At 40.9% G+C, this 18,645-nt stretch overlaps 1 protein-coding gene across 2 annotated transcripts; it reads right to left on the bottom strand.

The window, feature by feature from the left end:
• Positions 1–1,647: 1,647 nt before the first annotated feature.
• Positions 1,648–18,234, bottom strand: ikbip (IKBKB interacting protein). 2 transcript variants are annotated; one of them, NM_001078945.1, is made up of 3 exons: positions 17,841–18,234; positions 13,959–14,076; positions 1,648–2,794 (listed from the first exon to the last, which is right to left on the bottom strand). In NM_001078945.1, exons 2-3 carry the CDS (start codon positions 14,040–14,042, stop codon positions 2,051–2,053), a joined length of 828 nt encoding a protein of 275 aa, NP_001072413.1. In that variant the 5' UTR covers positions 14,043–14,076; positions 17,841–18,234; the 3' UTR covers positions 1,648–2,050. The 2 variants fall into 2 exon arrangements, with proteins under 2 accessions (NP_001072413.1, XP_031753917.1); XM_031898057.1 differs by lacking the exons at positions 13,959–14,076; positions 17,841–18,234 and adding exons at positions 9,894–9,967; positions 10,175–10,178 and having other exon boundaries at positions 2,051–2,794.
• Positions 18,235–18,645: the final 411 nt, after the last annotated feature.

The following is an 18,645-nucleotide window of genomic DNA, read 5'->3' as shown; positions in this document are numbered from 1 at the left end:
GGTCGCTTCCCGTGTGTACGTGACGCCAGTACGCATGGGGCGCGACCTTATACAAGTGAGGCTACAGTGGCGGTGAGCAGAAGAATGCTGTTGGTTGGTTGATGCAGTTGGACACGGGGGGAGTTGGTGGATGCAGTTGGAAGCGGGGGGAGTTGGTGGATGCAGTTGGACGCAGGGTGGAGGGGAGGTGGACGATGGGGGGGGGGAGTCAGAGCATGCTGGGGGGGAGCCGGTGGATGCTGGGGGGGATCAGGAGAAAGTAGGTGGATGCTGGGGGGGGGGGAGCCGGAGAAAGCAGGTGGACCATGGGGGGGGGGGGAATCAGGAGAAAGCATTCTAAGTGCCTGTACTGTATTAATAATAATAGTAATAAATGTGATTTAACAAATATAAAACTCATTTGTGTTCTGTGTAGTGTGTGCCGTTTGTTAAAGAGACATTTTATTGCATAGGCTGCTTGGAAACTGATGGGAGGGGGTCACTGGGGGAGGGGCCATTGGGGGTGTGGGAAGAGGGGGGGCCAAGGAATTTTTGCTGTGAGGGGTCCCGTTTTTTCTGATGGCGGCCATGAGCCCGTGTATGGCCACCTTTACTGTGGTGCTTTTAATATTAACAATGCAATTCCCTTGCTCCTTGCTGTCGGTGTAACACAAAATTCATATTCTCCATTCCCTTTCTAGCAGATCAATAGCTGGTGCAAACTGTTCCCTATGATTTATTGGGGGGTACTGAATTATAAGGGGTCTCATAATGGATTTTTGGGTACTGCTTAGGATTAGATCTCTAATGCATGGGAATTCAGGGTTCAGTTTCCACCCAAGTGAATGGTGCATCAGTCACCTCCGCTCAGCTTGAGGTCAGAGACATTTCACCAGAACCCACCCCCACCAGCCCCGGGAAGCTTGGGCACAACTTGCATTGCGGGGTACAAGCGAATGGTGCATCAGTAAGCATCATAAGTAATCATAAGTAGGCAGCTTGAGGTTGGAGAAATTTCACCAGCAAACACCCGACCCAAAAGTCATGCCCCCTCCCAGAACCCAAAACTGAACCCTGACTTCCCATGTACTAGAGATGTAATCCTTATCGGGGTTATCTCACAGCATGGAGATGTTTCACCAGCAGTCACCCACCCAAAACCTGCCACCCCTGTGCTAAATGTGTTTTTACCGTTTGGCTTGTGCAATGCTTGCACAAAATTTTAAAAGAGTCTGATGAGCTAAAAAGAAGACAAGGTGAAAGTGCAGTTTGAGCGGTCCATGTAGGTCCTGGTGTCCTGGGAAAAACCGTGCACAGGCTAGCAACCAATAAAAATTTGAGCTTCACCAGTCAATCAAAACCCAGCCCCAACTTAGAGCTCAGTGGAATCCCAAGTCAAAGAATGTGTGCAGTAAGTCAGGTACAGAAAAGCATACTATAACAATGAAATTATTCATTGACTGTTGTAACAAGATCTACCATATATCAAAATATTGTTTTCATGATAGTTCCCCTTTCAGAGAGTTGCCTCCCATCAGTGTAAAGATCCTTAATTATAAAGGAAAGTGTATTTTCCAAGGGACTTGTATTTAACAAGTAATCAGACAATAGGAATTGAGAGCTTAGGTTTTAAAGACAATACTATAAAACAAAACCACCATCAAAACAAACACTTACCATGAAATTTATTTTGAATGTGAGAAGGATTATCAAACCGTGCCCATTATGGCACATCTCAGGGTCGCACCACAGTACTTCCAAGGTGTAGGTTAGTATCAAACCGATATTTGGTATTAGGTACGGCCTGCATTATAGCAAATGGCAACGTGTAAGGTATCACAAGCAAAATAATGGCCCTACTATTTCACAAGTGACTGACATGGCTAGAGGTTTTGGACAGCTCACCATAGGAATGGCTGGAGCTCCATCTGTAGTAGAGTGAAGCTCACATTCAGTACAAAATGGCATCAACCTTAGGGTAGGAAATAAATAGCTGTTTCAAATGCAGCAATATAAAATTTCAGCTTTCGATAACACTATTGACCTTAGCCAACAATGTGTATTTCTAGGTCTATAAATGGCTTATTTTATCATTTAAATCTAAAATGGCAGATTTAATCAGTGTTAGGTTGTATAATTTGTCATTTAACAGAGTAATGTCTTCTTCACGGCTCAATAAGTCGGACGCCAGGCGGCCAATTCTCAAAGACAGTTCGTTAATCATGTTATCTAAATTCTGAAAGTCCTTTCTCAGCGTAAACACTTTGGGCTTTAAATCATTGGCAAAGTTCACAGCTTTCATGACTTTGAGTCTGTCGCTTTCCAAATTTAAGAGCTGTTCAGAATTTTCACTTAAATTTCCTCGGAGTTGGAAGAGTTTTTCTTTAATCAGGTCTATGTGGTTGGAGTTTCTAGAAACAGAGCTCTTTAATGAAGAAATCCGGTCTATGCTACCGGCTAACATTCCACCAATGCTCTCCACAGTTTTCCTCTCTACTTTGGCTAGTTTCTCTTCCAGTTCTTGAACCGATTCCGTCAATACCTGAACATAAGGCTCTAGACCAGATATTCTCCTTACATCTGTTTGAACTGCTTTAATCTTCATGGATACTTCCTTAGCAATGGCAGCAGTGCTGAATTCTATCTGAGCGACAGCCTCTTGGAGATTAGTTACATTCCCTTCAAGCTGTTTTCTCTTGCTCGAAATAAGGCTGGACCACTTTTCAATATTTGTGATATCAATTTTTAATTGTTCCATTTGTTTCATAATTTGAAGGTCCCCCAGATTCTTCACCACCTTGTCAGTATATTCCAGCTAGAGTGACAAATGAATGACACATTATTATTAGAGAATACCAGTTAAGTTAATACCTGAAAACTAGGTATAGAGTTTGTTAGGTGCCCAGCATAACGCTAGGGCAGCAAGACAGATAGCCAAGAACTAATAACAATATGCCTCTATTATTTCCATAGGTTTGTTGTAATCTAGAAAGTGTCCAGTTTCTCTGTGATGTTCCTAAGCAAACTGTAAACAACCAAGTTTCTACATTTTGCCTGCAGCCTCTTAGTGTTAAACATTCATTAAACTCTTGTGTGGGTGTAATATGCGCAAAGGAACAGTAACACCAAAAAAATCAAAGCGTATCAATGTAATTAACATTCAGGGGTTCTCGAAAATTTCAAAATTTTCTATATTTTTATATAAATGTGACCTAAAACATCATGTTTTTCAAACAAGTCCTAAAACTAGATGAAGAAAACCTAATAAAAAGAAAACAACAAGAAATATTAGAAATGGTCATGTACCGAGTGAAAAAAAATGATCCAATAACTTATCTGCTTGTGGCAAAATTAGAATTATATCATTTGAAGATGAAATCAGAGTCTGGTGTTATATTGGACAAATGTTCATTGAATAATATTGGTCAAAAAGACATTATCCTGGCTTTTGCATTGAAAACCCAGTGGGTAAGCGTTAGTCTATAGGATAAACCCATGTAAATGGGACAAGCCCATGTAAATGGGACTTTTCTAAGAGCCTAAATTAATTTATTCCCAGAATCCTGTTATGACTTATTGGAGTCAGGAAGGAATTTTTTCCCCTCTGCGGCAAATTAGAGAGGCTTCAGATGGGGTTTTTTGCCTTCCTCTGGATCAACTAGTAGTTACGCAGGTTATTTATAGGCATTATGGTTGAACGTGATGGACGTATGTCTTTTTTCAACCCAACTTACTATGTTACTATGTATTTGCATACATATGAGGCGGTCTCCTCAACCCTTTTAGCTTGTTCAAAAAGACATTGATAGGTATCCAAGCAATCTTTGGAAATCAGCTACCAACTGTCACAAACAATTAACAAAGGAATGTTTGGGAAGACAGTTGGTGTCACTAAACAAACAAAGAAGAAAGTCACCTTCCCCAACTGAACCCATGTAAACAATACTGACCATCTCCCAGAAAACTGGTTTAACAAGAATATGGGAAGCTTGGAAATCCAATGGGACAGTGACAGCTATGTGTGACATTCAGTATAACAGGTGATTGGAAATGAATGGAGACCTATAACAAGGGATATATCCCTTGGTCTACAGCGACTACTACTGGACAGTGTTTCATCCTAGTTGCGGGATGTTTACATGCAAACATTGAGGGGCTGGGGCCTGGTTGTCATGGAGGGCAAGTGGATATAACTTGAAGCCCTTCCACTTGGTGTAGCAGCAGAAGAAAAAAAGGAACAAGGAACAGGTGATGTATCTGGAAGAAACACCTTTAAAGGAGAAGGAAAGGCTAAGTCACTTGGGGGTGCCAAAATGTTAGGCACCCCCAAGTGACTTAGAGCGCCTACCTTGTACCCCGGGCTGGTGCCCCTGTACGGAGGGAACAGCACCAGCCCGGGGCACCTGTAGACACCGCTTCCTCCTTCCTTTGCGCGCTGCCGGCGAAATCCGCCGGCCGGCGCATGCGAGGAGGAAGGAGGAAGCGCCGGCAGCTACCCCGGGCTGGTGCTGTTCTCTCCGTACAGGGGCACCAGCCCGGGGTACAAGGTGGGCGTTCTAAGTCACTTGGGGGTGCCTAACATTTTGGCACCCCCAAGTGACTTAGCCTTTCCTTCTCCTTTAAGAATAGCTGCACAGACATCACACCTTATACATGCACACACAGACAGTAGCGCAGTATAGTTAGAATACATTTATTAGAAGCCTTGTATGCTGGATGCTTCTCTTACTATAGGATTCAAAGTAACTGTGGTAATATTGTTTGATTGGACTAACTGATTGTAGTGATTAAACTTCTATGTTTATAAGATATCAGACTCATTGATATGTTATCACAGGTTGATAGAATATATGTGTTATTAAACAAAGCCTGAAAGGTTAAAGTCGCTAACCCGGTACTTAGGGGTTTTATTTTACTCTATAGGTTGCTTAGTTTACTTTTAGCTATGTTCACCTTCCTCTATTTATTCTTTTCTTTGATTTCTTTCTTTGTTGTTCCTTCTGAACCCTTGTCCTGTTTCTCCATTTTATGCCTTTATTTTTCTCCACACAGCCTTGTTCTGTTGAATGCCAGGAGCACCCTAATTGGGCTATTAACGCGTATAGTGGTTGGTATGACGTCCGTATGGACACAATTGGCACCCGCAGTGGTGTAATTCCTTACCTAGATTGGTATGGATCTCTGAAGCAGTGCCTATTGAGGTATATGCGGCGGCCTTAACAATCCATCAGGCATCTGCAGGATGTTGACCGATTTTTTGCCTTTAAAAGCAGTCACACGCACTAACACTGATGTTGCTGTCTTTGACATTATGCATGCCCGATACAGCACTACTCGGTATGCTTTGCGGTGCATCTAACACCACTGGAGCTTTCTAACTACTCCATCCAGTACTCACACTGGTGCCCTATTGGCTGAGACTTATGCTTTGAACATCCTGTGTGCGCTTCTCTTCCTTACATACAACTACCACCACAGCGTATTTATTTATTCCTGGCTCCGAATTGACATGCTTCGTGTGTCTACCATTGGCTGTTCCAAACATGTTATTTTTCCTCTCTGCAGGCTCTCTGCACATTCTTTATCTACTGTTCACTGCCTTTCACTTTGTCACGTTTCATTTCTTTTTTCTAGCTATGTTCTTTTATTTCTATCTTTTATTTTTTTATTTATTACCTAGTTTTGTTTCATTGTATATCTTTTATTTTTATTTTTATGTGTATTTTCTAATTTCTATTTCACATCCTGTATTCTTTCTCCCTTGAATTAGATACTGTGCTACTTGCACTCTTAGTTCTAATAATTCTTTCAAGCTACTTTCCTGTTATTTGCACCGATCCCTAAGCTTTCTTCCCCCACTGGACGTTGCTATGACTACTGAGATAAGCAGGCTCCGTACGATGATTTCACTCTCCCTCAGCCCGATCTGATATGAGCCCCTGCACCTCTGCCTGTGCTACGTTTGTTCTGGTAACTTTCTTCTTGCCTCTTAACACCATCAGGGCTGTGTTTTCATTGCATGACCATATTGTTTGACTGCTCTATCCTTTGGCTTGATCTGACATGAGCCCCAGCACCGCTGTTTGTGCTACGATTGATCCGGTAATTCTGTATGTGGCTCTAACAGTACTAGGGCTCTGACTAATTTTACTATATGACTGCATCTCCCGAACGTGCTACATGTCTACTTTTGATGTTCTCCTGTTGCTGTACTTGTTTTTATTATATGCTATTTGTTTGCCAGCTTCTTCTCCTTACTATGTGTTTTTGATCATGTCTATTCACACAATTTGTTTATTCTGGTCACCATGGTTACCATTATTCCTTTTTGGCGCCCTTTTTTTTACTAGGGTGGGCTTTTTAAGGGAGTGGGTTCTCACTGTCTTTTGGTTTTTTCCCTGAGGAAGAGCACAGTTAGTGCTCGAAACGTTGGATCTCTTTGCTTAAATAAACTTACTATATTTTTACCAAGTCCTGGTGAGTGCAGCTCTTTTTTCTTGCTATATATATATATATATATATATATATATATATAATAATCATCATCTGTGGCCAGCACACCCTTCAATGTTTTATCAAAAAAATTTTCTATTGTAGATATATTGTTAAAACCAATGGTTCGGTCCTCATTAGGACCTTTTTCAAGGAAATGAGGACCGAAACGTTGGTTTTAACAATATATCTACAATAACAAATTTTTTTGATAAAACATTGAAGGGTGTGCTGGCCACAGATGATTATTTTCTATATATACATAATTTTGGCTAGCACCCCGCAGAACATTGAGCCTTGGAGTGCGGACACCATTTGGATTGATATATATATATATATATATTTGTTCAGAGTAAAGGAAAGCCTAACAAGTTATAGTTAATAACCCGGTATTTAGGGGGGGCTTTTTACATCTGGTGTTTCAGTCTATCAGGTATGAGCGAGAGACCCGGTTTTATTTAAAGAACGTGATCAAGCAAAGCCTGATCACACATAAAATACGTGTGGATGTGTATCATGGTGTGAACAAAGGAGGTGTCTGAGGACCACAGAAAAAGAGTTGTTGATGCCCATAAAGCTAAAAAAGGTTACAGGACTATGTCTAGAGTTTGGACTCAACCAATCAACACAGTCAGACAGATTGTGTACAAATGGATGAAATTTAAGACCATTGTTACCCTTCCCAGAAGTGGTCAACCATCAAAGACAACTCCAACTGCAAGGCATCTAATATTGTGTTGTTATCAACCAAAGTTACAAGAATATCTAGGACAAGAAATAAGTGTTCTCCAGAGAACTCCCCATCACTAAGTTACCATCAAACTGGATTTTTAAGATCATCTAGAGAAGCAAAAAACCATTACCCCAAACCTCACTACATTGGGTACCAGCCCCACTAATTGGAAACCCATTGCCTTAGAGTAGGGGTGGCCAGACTTTTTTCCATTACAGATAATGGATCCCATAGCTGTAGACTGTATAGGGAGGTGACACAGGGGGCACAAATATGTGGAAATACCAAGTCCATTACATCGCTATACTACTAAATTGTGACATAAGAGGTAAAACATGTCCGTCCTTGGCACCTACCATATAACAAAATGCTTTAAAATACAAAGAAAGGAAACATTTAATAGACAGATAAATAGATAGACAGATTAGATAGACAGCTGGAATGCCTAAGCTGGATTTGTTTTTGGTTAACTCTACAGTTTTTTTTTTGTTGGGGGGAAAGCCTACAATGGCGGAGTATATGATTCTTGTTTATGTAACATCTGTGTGTGTGTGTGTTTCCCATCAACAATACACAAATCCACAGAATGCAAAAATAAATATATAACACTGAATTCAGACCAACTTTAATAACCAGCAACACCTATGAACACATAGTAAAACATAGCACATTGCATCAAACCACCTCCATACATGTCTCCGGTTCTGCTCAACAACAAATAAAACTCTCCTTAAGGCTGAGACAGAAGGGGAGATTAGTCGCCCGTGACAAATCTCCCTTGTCGAGGGTGACGAATTTCCCCGAAATGCCATCCCACTGGCTAGAATGTAAATCACCGGTGGGATGGCATACGCGGCGCCGAAATCACCAAAGTTTCCTCTCAAGGCGATTTCAGCAAATTGCCATGCCACATATGCCATCCCACCGGCGATTTACATGCTAGCCGGTGGGATGGCATTTCGGGGAGATTAGTCGCCCACAACAAGGGATCTATAAAGTAACATATACTAGGAAAAAGGTTCTTCTGTTGATTGCTAACACCTGATATAGAGCCCAAAATTCCTGCTATATGGGATATGGGTGGGTGGGTGGATGTATGTATGTATTTTCATTTGAGAGATCTTTTAAAGAGATACTGACACCAGAAATTAAACCTTTTTCTACATCTATCATAACATTTTCTTTGCGTGACCTTCATTTTTGCCATAAAAGTATTTGCCCAATGCTTTTATATTACCTGTCTGATCCCCCATGTTCCCCTATAAGGGGGCTGCCATATTTGTCCAGCAGAAGGCCGTTGGCATTAGAAGCTATAACTGACAGACTGAGAAGGGACAGTCAGCTTGGCAAAACAGTCAGGTTTAGGAACTTAATGCAACAATTATTTACAAAAGCAAATCTCGCAGTGAAAATCAATCAACATGACCTATAGGCAACTTTTTATGTACATTCATATTTTGAGGAGTCATTTTTTAGTGTCAGTATCACTTTAATGAAGATAGATCCAGTCAGATGCTATGATTCTAACAGTTGTCTTTAAATAAATTAAAGAAGGGCTGTTATAAATGTGCAGGTTGCACTACATGAAGATTCATGGTATCAGGCAAATCTTATAAACAATTAATTAATATTAAGCACTGAAACTCAAGTACATCAACCTATGTGATTTACTTCATAACTTGCCCCTATGGTTTAATATATGTGGGCAAAGCACTTTACGTGAGCAGATCCTCAATTAAAAAAAGCTTTTGAAACTGGCAAGACGGATTTACCCCTCCCCAAGCAATTTTTTAATGAAGGGACATAGGCTACCAACTTTGAAATTTATGGGAATAGATTTGATCCCAGAACCTAATAGGGGTGGTGATTGGGACCGCATTTTGCTACAGAAGATGTAATAAAACAGTACCTTGTACTTGATCCCAACTAAGATATAATTAATCCTTATTGGGGGCAGAACAATCCTATTGGGTTTAATTACTGTTTTTAGTAGACTTAAGATAGTTTATTTAATGGTTAAATGATTCCCTTTTCTCTGTAATAATAAAACAGTACCTTGTACTCCATCCCAAGGAAGATATAATGAAATCATTATTAGAGCCAAAACCATCCTATTGGGTTTAATTACTGTTTTTAGTAGACTTAAGATAGGGGATCCGAATTACGGAAATTACACCAGGTCCCGAGCATTCTGTATAATGGGCCCCATACCTGTATTGTGTATTTAATATTTATGTTTTATGATATCTACATTCTCTATTATGTACCACACTTAAGTTTAGATTGCAGACTACCTGGACATGTCAACTGTTTGATATCTATGGAATTAAGGTCTTTTTAGGGTTAACACCCTTGTTTCCAAGAGAAGTGTGGTTTTGTGGTGGATAATTGGTGGATGAGTCTATATAACATTATTTGTTTGTTAAGGTCCTGTAAGTGCCCTGGAAAGCCTAATGCAGTTAAGGGTGCCAGTGAAGGTGTTTTTTTTTTTTTTTTTTTTTTAAAAGGAGCACCAGCCAAGGGTAAAAAACATTATCTAGTTTACTGAAGGTGAGGCTTTACATTTTGGCACCCCCACCCCCATTAGGATTTCCTTGTCCTTTAATGAGAGATGTATTTGGATAGTATAAAATAGGCATTCCAGGTAGACATAGGCCCAAACCAGCCCAGTAAATGCTGGCTGTCTTACTGCAGGCCCTTTGGCATTCACCGCAATCTTCAGATTGCCAGTCCAGGCCTGCACATAATATACTCTTTTGTCTCCTAATAGAATAAATACAGAGGGGTTTAGACTAGGATTTGGTGGGTTCCCTTGGGGCAGTAGCCCAGGTAGCCATAACCCCCTCCCCTACTACACAATAAGGCTAATGGTACACAAGGTAAGCTCCCCCATCTGCTCCATTGTGTGTCTGCACTGACACATGAAGAAAAGGTGCCATTAGCCTTACACACACTCATACACATACATACGCATGCTCACTCACACACAACCTAATGTGAACATGCAGTTTCATTATGGGGACCTGGGGCACTGGTTCTTGCCCTGCTTAATGGGGGGTACTCCAGGGGGCTGGGGGAAGGCAAATGATTTCCTTGTGTTTAGACTTCAGATGATGGACAGTAGAGAGTGATCAGAGTGGAGATGATAAATGAAAACCTATTTTTCAAGGAACCTGTATTCAACAATCTCACAATAAGAATTATTGGAAAGTTGCAGTTTAATTTGTGTCGTGAAAAAAACAACCCACATCAACATTCCGAGCAAAAAAGGGGGGACTTCAAATATCATCAGCCTTTAAATATTGGTATGTGCCAACTCGATATTTTGTTATGCACTTGTGCAGAAGTGTAAAAAGATGATCAGTAAAGGGAATATTGGTAGTGCGCCTAACATATAAGGCAGTGGTGAATATTGGTTTCAGCAGTTACAAACCATTAAAAGGGTTGTTTACCTTCAAGTTTACTTTTAGTATGCTATTCTCAATTCTTACCTACTTTTCAATTGGTCTTCATTTTTTTTTAATAGTTATTTACATTATTTGCCTTCCTCTTTTTATTCTTTCAAACGGGTCACTGACCCCGGCAGCCCATAAACTATTGATCTGTGAGGCTACAATTTCATTATTAATTTTCATTTATTATTACTTATTCTTCTAGTTAGGCCCTTTGCTACTCATATTCCAGTCTCTCATTCAAATCACTGCCTGGTTGCCAAGGTAATTTGGACCCTAGCACCCAGATAACTGTTGAAATTCCAAACTGGAGAGCTTCTGAACAAAAATGAAAAAAAAAAAAAAAAAAAGAATTCAAAAATGAAGACCAATTGCAAATTGCCTCAGAATATACCCTCTATACCACACAAAGTAAATTCAGCGGTGAACAACCCCTTTAAGGCTGCCCATTGGCTGGTTCAGTTTCTTTTTCTTCCTCTATGATCAGAGAGTCTTCTGGATTGGCAAGTTCTGTGTATGCTCTTTCCTTCAGATGACCGATATCGTTCTGCATTTTCAAAATACTGTTGTCTATCTGAATCCGTTCCAGGGTGTTCTGGATCTCCAGTATCTCAGAGATTGTTTTGAGCAAATTGTCCTCGGTGCTGAAGACCTGGACTGTCAGGTCGTTCATCTTCTTGTCCAGTTCCACCATCTCGTAGGACACCTTTAGAAGAGTGCGGATTGCCTTCTCGATCGTTGGTAAATTTTGAATGCATTCTTCGACTTTGGGCTTCAGCTTAGCCCGATTCTGCTGGACTTCAAAGTGAATGTCAGCCAAATCCATTTGCTCTTTTTCCAAGCTTTCTATGGCTTTGGTGTTTGAGTCTACCATTTCCTCAACACGATCAAACTCGTTTTCTTCCTGATTCTTCACAGTACGTGCATTTCTTAGGGTACTGTCCTCTAAATCTTTTATCTTCTCTTTGAGGATTTTCAGGGACTGCTCAGCAGAACTGGTCTTTGCAGTGATCTGGCTAAAGAGTGACTTTGTTTCGGATTTCAATAAGTTTGTGTCCAGGCTTATTTCATCCAGGCTTTTCCTCCATGTATCGGTCACATTCTGGAACCTTGTATTTATGTTCTGCATCTTCACTGACAAATTAGCGTCATTGTTTTGGATGCCGTCTACTTCCCTTTGGAGAGTGGACATTCGAAGCTGTAAGTGGCTCACTACAGAGGAGGACGCAGAGGCCTCTGCAAGGATATCTTCTGTGGACATAAGCTGTATTTTTAACACAAAAAAACGCCCATGTACTTAATTGAACACGTTTAGCTAACAATAAAGAGACAAACAAATATTAACACCGTACTGTCACACAGATCTCCAAGCAGCTACAACCAAGTGTACCAGTGATTATTTTGCACAGTATGGCAAACTGTATGGCACCATTGGTCGCAGGAAAGATCGTTCCCACCCTCCACTGACGTTCAGGGCTGAATCGTCAGATATGGAGGTAGAAGCATTAGAAATTCTATCTCCTTCTGATGATTCACCCCTGAACGTAGATCGGGTGCCTTTCGGAAAGGTAAGTCGCCCATGATAGCAGAGACCTATTGCGGGTGACTGAACCGCTCTGTAGGTCCTTAGACTTACTAGGAAGCATTTGTGGGCCATTACCCTATAGGTCTGCTTTCAATGCGGCTGTAAGCTAAAATACAAAGTAATTTCATAGGTTTTATCATTCCTCTGGGGGTGATTTTAGGCAAGTGACAAAATGTGTGCGTCCTTAATAGGGCTGACACCTTTTACTTGTAATAGTTCACCTTCCTGCACTATACAGGAAGGTACTAGAGGTGGGCACTAATGTTCCGGGGAGTGGGGAAGGCATTGGTGTCCCGGGGTCACATGGGGCAGGGACATGGGCAGATCTGGGCTAGGGAGCGGTGTGTTTGAAGAGTTGGGATGGAGAGCTTAATGTAGGTTTCAAGTGGCGGAACAATTCAGGAAAGGAGAGGTATTAAAATTTATGGCAGCATAGCAGGTGATGTACCGGCTGGTCCTGTGAAAGACCAGCCGGGTGGCAACCACAATCCTTACCCTGAAGTGTTGCTGCCATGTCAGTTACATGGGTTGTGTGCTGGGTTTTCCCCATTCCTTTTTATCCGGTTTTGTCCATATTCCAATATTTGTTTTTCCCCAAAAAACCTACCCCTTTTTGGGTTCTTGAGTCAGGATCACAAATAGACTCATATAGGAAAAATGACTGGACAGTTTAATGGTGGATTAAAATAAGAAAACTGAAGATTTTAGAGATTAATTTGTTTCATTTGTGTGTAAGACCAAAGGTTCTGTGTAACCTTTGGTCTATCTCTTTGGAAAATCTTTGTTGAGTTGTCTATTTCACATACCCACAATAAGAGGTGGCATTTAATTATAGTTATAGTCCACCAGTCAAAATGGTTCCATCCAAAGTCAGCCTGCCAACTTTTTTGTTGCTTGTCTGCTTGACAGACACAGGGTTAAAGAGCTTTCTACACATTTGTGGCAGACAATGACCCTAGAGCCCTGAGTGCAAGCTATGTGAAACATACTGACAATAAGCTGTGTCCTATGTTCATCAGGGTTAATAAGTTAACAAACAAAGATGCACAAAAATCAAGATGGGGTGGCCAAGAGACCCCTCTACTGGCCTATGAGCTAATTATTCCCACTGTCCCAATTATATCATTGTAAAGAGCCAGGGACGCGCTGTCTAAAAACACAGTGTTACAGTGTCAGCAGAAGAAACTAAAGGAGGCTAATTTTTACCACCATAAAAATTGCTCAGGTCTTGTTCAAATCTTAGCTATTTTCTTGCTTAAAGGGCATCTATTACCCAAAAATAGTTTCCCCCATTGGAGCTAGAGGTTCATGTAGAGGAACCAATGGTGTCACTGCAGCCATTCACTGTTTTAACTGGGCTGCACCCAGCAATCTTATATCTATGAGGACAGCAATATTGGGTGTTTTTTTACATAAGCGAAAGGCATTAGACAAGGGAAGTACCATGATGGTACTGTGTATTGTTTCCCTTTATTGGAATGGAATACCCGCCTGGCTCTACTTAGATAGTGTATGTCCCATTTAAATGAATACTAGGTGGTTGCAAGTGGTAAAAGGCAGTTTGTCCACCACAAATAAAATGAATCCAAATGGATAAACAGTGGAAAACAGCTTAATATGCAACTGGTAATTGCCAAGGTTTTTGGAAGAAACACTGAGAAATTAGCAGTAATGAATGAAGCCTGCATGAATTATTAGGAAGAAAACTTAAAAATACCTTTCCAAACATGGCTTTGACCTGGCCCTCTATGTCTTCCACTACTTCTGATTTTTTTAGAAGAATCAGATATTTTTCTTCCATCACTGCAGAGTTCTGGGACTGCTGAAATACAAGCCTGGAACAAACAGAAAGCATCATTTTAACCAACACTCTATAGGCAATTTAGAATATTTACTGGGGAAGCAGTAAATGGTTTCCCCTGCTGAACTTGCACACTCACAGGACTCTTTTAGCAGCTTGATTATGGCCTATATAATAGAAGGTAGTCACATATATTCACAGGGAGATGGAGTTTAGGATACTAAAAAAAGGGATGCACTGAATCCAGGATTCGGTATTCAGCCAAGATTCGGCCTATTTCGGCAGGATTTGGTCCTGGCTGAAGCGAATCCAAAAAATAACGTGACTTTTTGTCATGTAAACAGGGAAGTTGAGCGCGGCAACATTTAACGCCTCCAAAACCTAATGAGCATATGCTAATTCAGATCCTGTTTGGTATTCGGACAAATTCTGTACGAAAGGATTCGGCAGAATCCAAAAAAGTGGATTCGATGTATCCCTAATAATAAATGGGGTTATGGCACAAAGGGTGTTTTGTCTACCACTGTCTCTTCAGCTCTATTCAATTAAATGTTTTTGAGAGAGTGCCGTGGCAGGGTCCAGGCAATTATCATCCAGTTTAACCACCCCGTGTTCAAGTGTTTTACATGACACAATAGGACCGCCCCGTGTCCTTACATGAGACAATAGTGGTCATTAACAAGCACTTGCACCCTGGAAAAAGTGCACCCTCTTTGCGCTTGACTGAAAAGTTGGGGCAAGGAGCAAAGTGCAGCGCCAGGAGGCCACATAGGGTGATTGGTAAGGGCCCTGTTGCACCTCTTGCTACTCCATAACTCATATGTCTGAATGGCTTGCAAGTTAGGAGATGGGTAGGTGACGTCTGCGTGCCTCCCCACGCACTCCCCATTTGGATTGGAGCGGCTTTATGCAAGGTCGTATTGATATAGGCACCCGTGCCTATGGCAGCAACTTAAGGTTGGATGGCCCTCAGGGTGCCTATATATTAAGTTACTTTTTTTGTAAGTGAAAATAAAAAATCTCCCAAACTGCCACTGGAGACTTGCTGTCTTAACCCAGTGGCAGAGTTGGGGAGGAGGGGGGGTACCATGCACATTGCCTGCCGCAGGCGGAAGCGAAGTCACAAGCAACCAGGCGTGACGTCAAGAACACCCTTGAGCAGTCTACAAGCCTGGGGGGGGAGACTATTAGGTCAGGTGGCACTGGACATAAATTCAGCACTAGCTCTAAGCAAGGGGCTAGTCACAGGTCTCTGCACTACAAAAAGCAGTGTAAAGAGCAAAAAAAGCCCTACATGAGCAAAACGCGCATCCTGATTTAGCTTGGGGACGGGTTATTAGGTGTTGATGTGGGTGAGGGTGGTGCAGGTAGCATGGAAGAATCAGAGGAGTCCGTTGATTGGAGGGACAAGTTTACAACAGGCAAGGAAAGTCCAATGAGAGAATGTCGTTGCTGTCTGTAGAGTGGACTTGTGGCACCCATCCAGGGAAGAGGTTTGATACCTCCACATGTTGTAGATATTGGTGTTTAAGGTTTATGCTATAAACACATATTTTAGTTATTATCAAAGGACAAAGATTTAGAACAGGACACAGGCACAAGAACAACTACAATTGTAGGCCGATTTTAGACATCAAGACCAGAGGTCATTCTATTTACTGTACTTGGGCCTTAGAATGTTTACATAGAACAAGGAATGCATCTGTTGTCTCCTGTCACAAGTATCCCTAGTGCAAGGTTAAGAATGTCACAAATAGTCTCAGAATCACCAACTGCACAAATACCATTTGGGACACTGCGCTGATGTAAAAGATTTCTTTTACCAGAGAGATACCTTTTTGGGCTATTGTGCTGGGACAGTGAGACACTTAATCCTTTCCTAAAGATGGACAGAGAGACACAGTTATGCTAAAACAAGGCTAATGATTGGCTGTCATGGGATCAGCCCCATGTAGAAAGAAATGGTTAAATGGCAAAATTTTTGTACTTGAATTTGTTACCTCACATCCTCATGAGCTTTCAGGACGTATGCGCCATTATTTAATACTCTGTATTGTAATACTCTGTATTAATGTATACCTCTAATAAAGCTGTCTGGTTAATAGCCTTTGTGAATTTGAATGGTTAAGGTCAGGCCCAGGGGGAACCTCGGGGCCAGGCTCGATTTGAGTAAGTATTTATTTAAATCCAAGAGTGACTTACTAACTGTGGGCGAGAATCATATATCCCTAGTGGATGCTCATTGGAGTATATAGATACGAGCCATTATAGAATTAGGAGCATTTTATATATAACTACGACACATGTCACGTTCATTTGTACTACAAAACACCACTACTACACCCTCATTAACCTGTTCCCTATGTGCTTAAAATTACAGGCAATGTCATTTAATTCTGTGGTAAGGATATAACCATATGAAAGGGAGGTCAGAGCAATAGTAGTTTTGTGGGGGGGCTTACCAGTGATATTAGACCCCTGGATTTACCTTAGTCCATATTACCAAGATACACACCTTATTTTGTTTAAGTATTCATTTTTTATAATGCCGGCCAGCAAGACCTTGACACTAATGTGAGACCTACTGCAATACTTACCTGTTACAACTTGAATAACTAAAGTGGCATTTTGTTCATTGTATAGGCAGTGCAATTCTTTTTCCTCCACTTTGCCCTAATAGGGTTTTGATACTATTATATATAATCTGTCAACATGTCCCTGAGAATTCTGATAAAGATCTGTAGCACTTTATACTTATTCCATGGCACATTCTCAAATGCTGTAGCTTTGCCAATGCTCAAAATACAAAATTTTAAAAGATATAAAAGTTATTTAAGGGGCACAGAGTTAAACAAATGCAACAGCATAAGGGTGTGCAGGGAGGCTGAGAGTTGTAGTGTAATGATATTAAAGGAATAGGGATAAATATTCCAATATTCCTGCTACAGATTCAGAGAATACAAGAGGACAAAAATATTTATAAAACGCATGTAATTTTTTTTTTGGATTGAAATGCCCCAAATACCCTAGGGAGACACAAAGTTCAGGTGCAAATATGAGCACGATGGTCATAATTAAATTTGACCCACAAACACTTTTTTCACAGTGAGGGCAGTGAGGTTGGGGAATGCCCTTCCTAGTGATGTCGTGATGGCAGATTCTGTTAATGCCTATAAGAGGGGCCTGGATGAGTTGTTGAACAAGCATAGCATCCAAAGCTATTGTGATACTAATATCTAAAGTTAGTATTAATGTTTGTATATATAGTTTATGTATGTGTCGGTATAGATTGGCAAGTATAGGTCGTGTGTGCTGGGTTTACTTGGAAGGGTTGAACTTGATGGACTCTGGTCTTTTTTCAACCCTATGTAACTATGTAACCATGCTCATTAATACAAGCTAAATCCTGAGCTTGATGCAATTAGCCAAGCAATTTCTTCATAAGATGGCCATACAGAGAAATACACTTGCACAGATTGTCAATTATCAGCCAAATAGCCTGACCATAGCTACACATATTGAGGATGAATGGGAGGCAAGCTGCTCTGTTATGCCAATGGATCGAGCAATATTCAATGAGAAGTATAATAAGAAATTGTTGCATAACATACATATAAATGTATATATTGATGGTGTTCCTTAATTTTGGTGTGTGCTGCCCCACTGGTTTCTGTGCAGCTTTTAAGTATACATATAAACTTCACAATCATTTCATACGGGAAGGAGTGCAATAACATGTTCAAAATACAATATCCACATAAAGGTTACCAGTGAGTTAAAAATACAGGTTTATCTTACCATGAAAGGGCCAAGCAGATTGCTAAGCAGAGTAAGCACAGCAATGTCCTGGGATCTGGGCAAAGCAATTTATGTCCACCCATGGGAGACCCAGCCTTGACTTTTCCTTGAAGCTCATTCTGCAACTGGTGTCCTGATGTCTGGCTACTGCCAGGAGTATTTTTTAACTCCCTAGGGCCCTTCTTTCTCTGCTTCACTTCAATAGACATTGTCACATTAACCTGTTAATCACCATAGAAATAAAGTCTTACATTTATATGTAAGAAAGATGCAGAAAGCTAAGCTATAATGCACAACTATACATTTTTCTTATTAGACCCATGCACTAAATAGGATACAAAATTAGGCGGCGGCGGCTGCAATCACAACTCAAGGAGGGTTTAGTAGAAATATTTCTAAACTTTCAAGTATTTGTCTGCAGCTAAAGCCAGCCCCTCCCTGTGTATGTGGCAACAGTGCCGACTTGCACATCCAATCATCCTCAGCAGCTGGGGGACAGGGAGAGACCCTGCCTACGGGAGCCTGCAAGGGCAAACCTCAGGGGCTTCTCGTTGTGCCTATCCCCACACGGTCTATCTCACAACGTACTTTATGTTTTTCCAGCCAATGATATTTAATAAATTGTTTGGACCACATTACTCTCTTTTTAGTGCTTGTCAGTGTATATAGTTTCTAGAAACTTGCTTTCTTGGTGACCTGGAATGAAGTAATATTCCGCTTTGCGGTCCAGGGCACAATGTGTGGCGTACTTTGCTATTCATACATACGCTTCAGCATTCTGTTATTTCAAATAATAGTTATATAT

The sequence above is a fragment of the Xenopus tropicalis genome, chromosome 3 (assembly GCF_000004195.4).
Source record: "Xenopus tropicalis strain Nigerian chromosome 3, UCB_Xtro_10.0, whole genome shotgun sequence".
Lineage (NCBI taxonomy): Eukaryota > Metazoa > Chordata > Amphibia > Anura > Pipidae > Xenopus > Xenopus tropicalis.
Note: the sequence above shows the minus strand (reverse complement) of the source record. Positions and strands in the feature narration are given on the sequence as shown.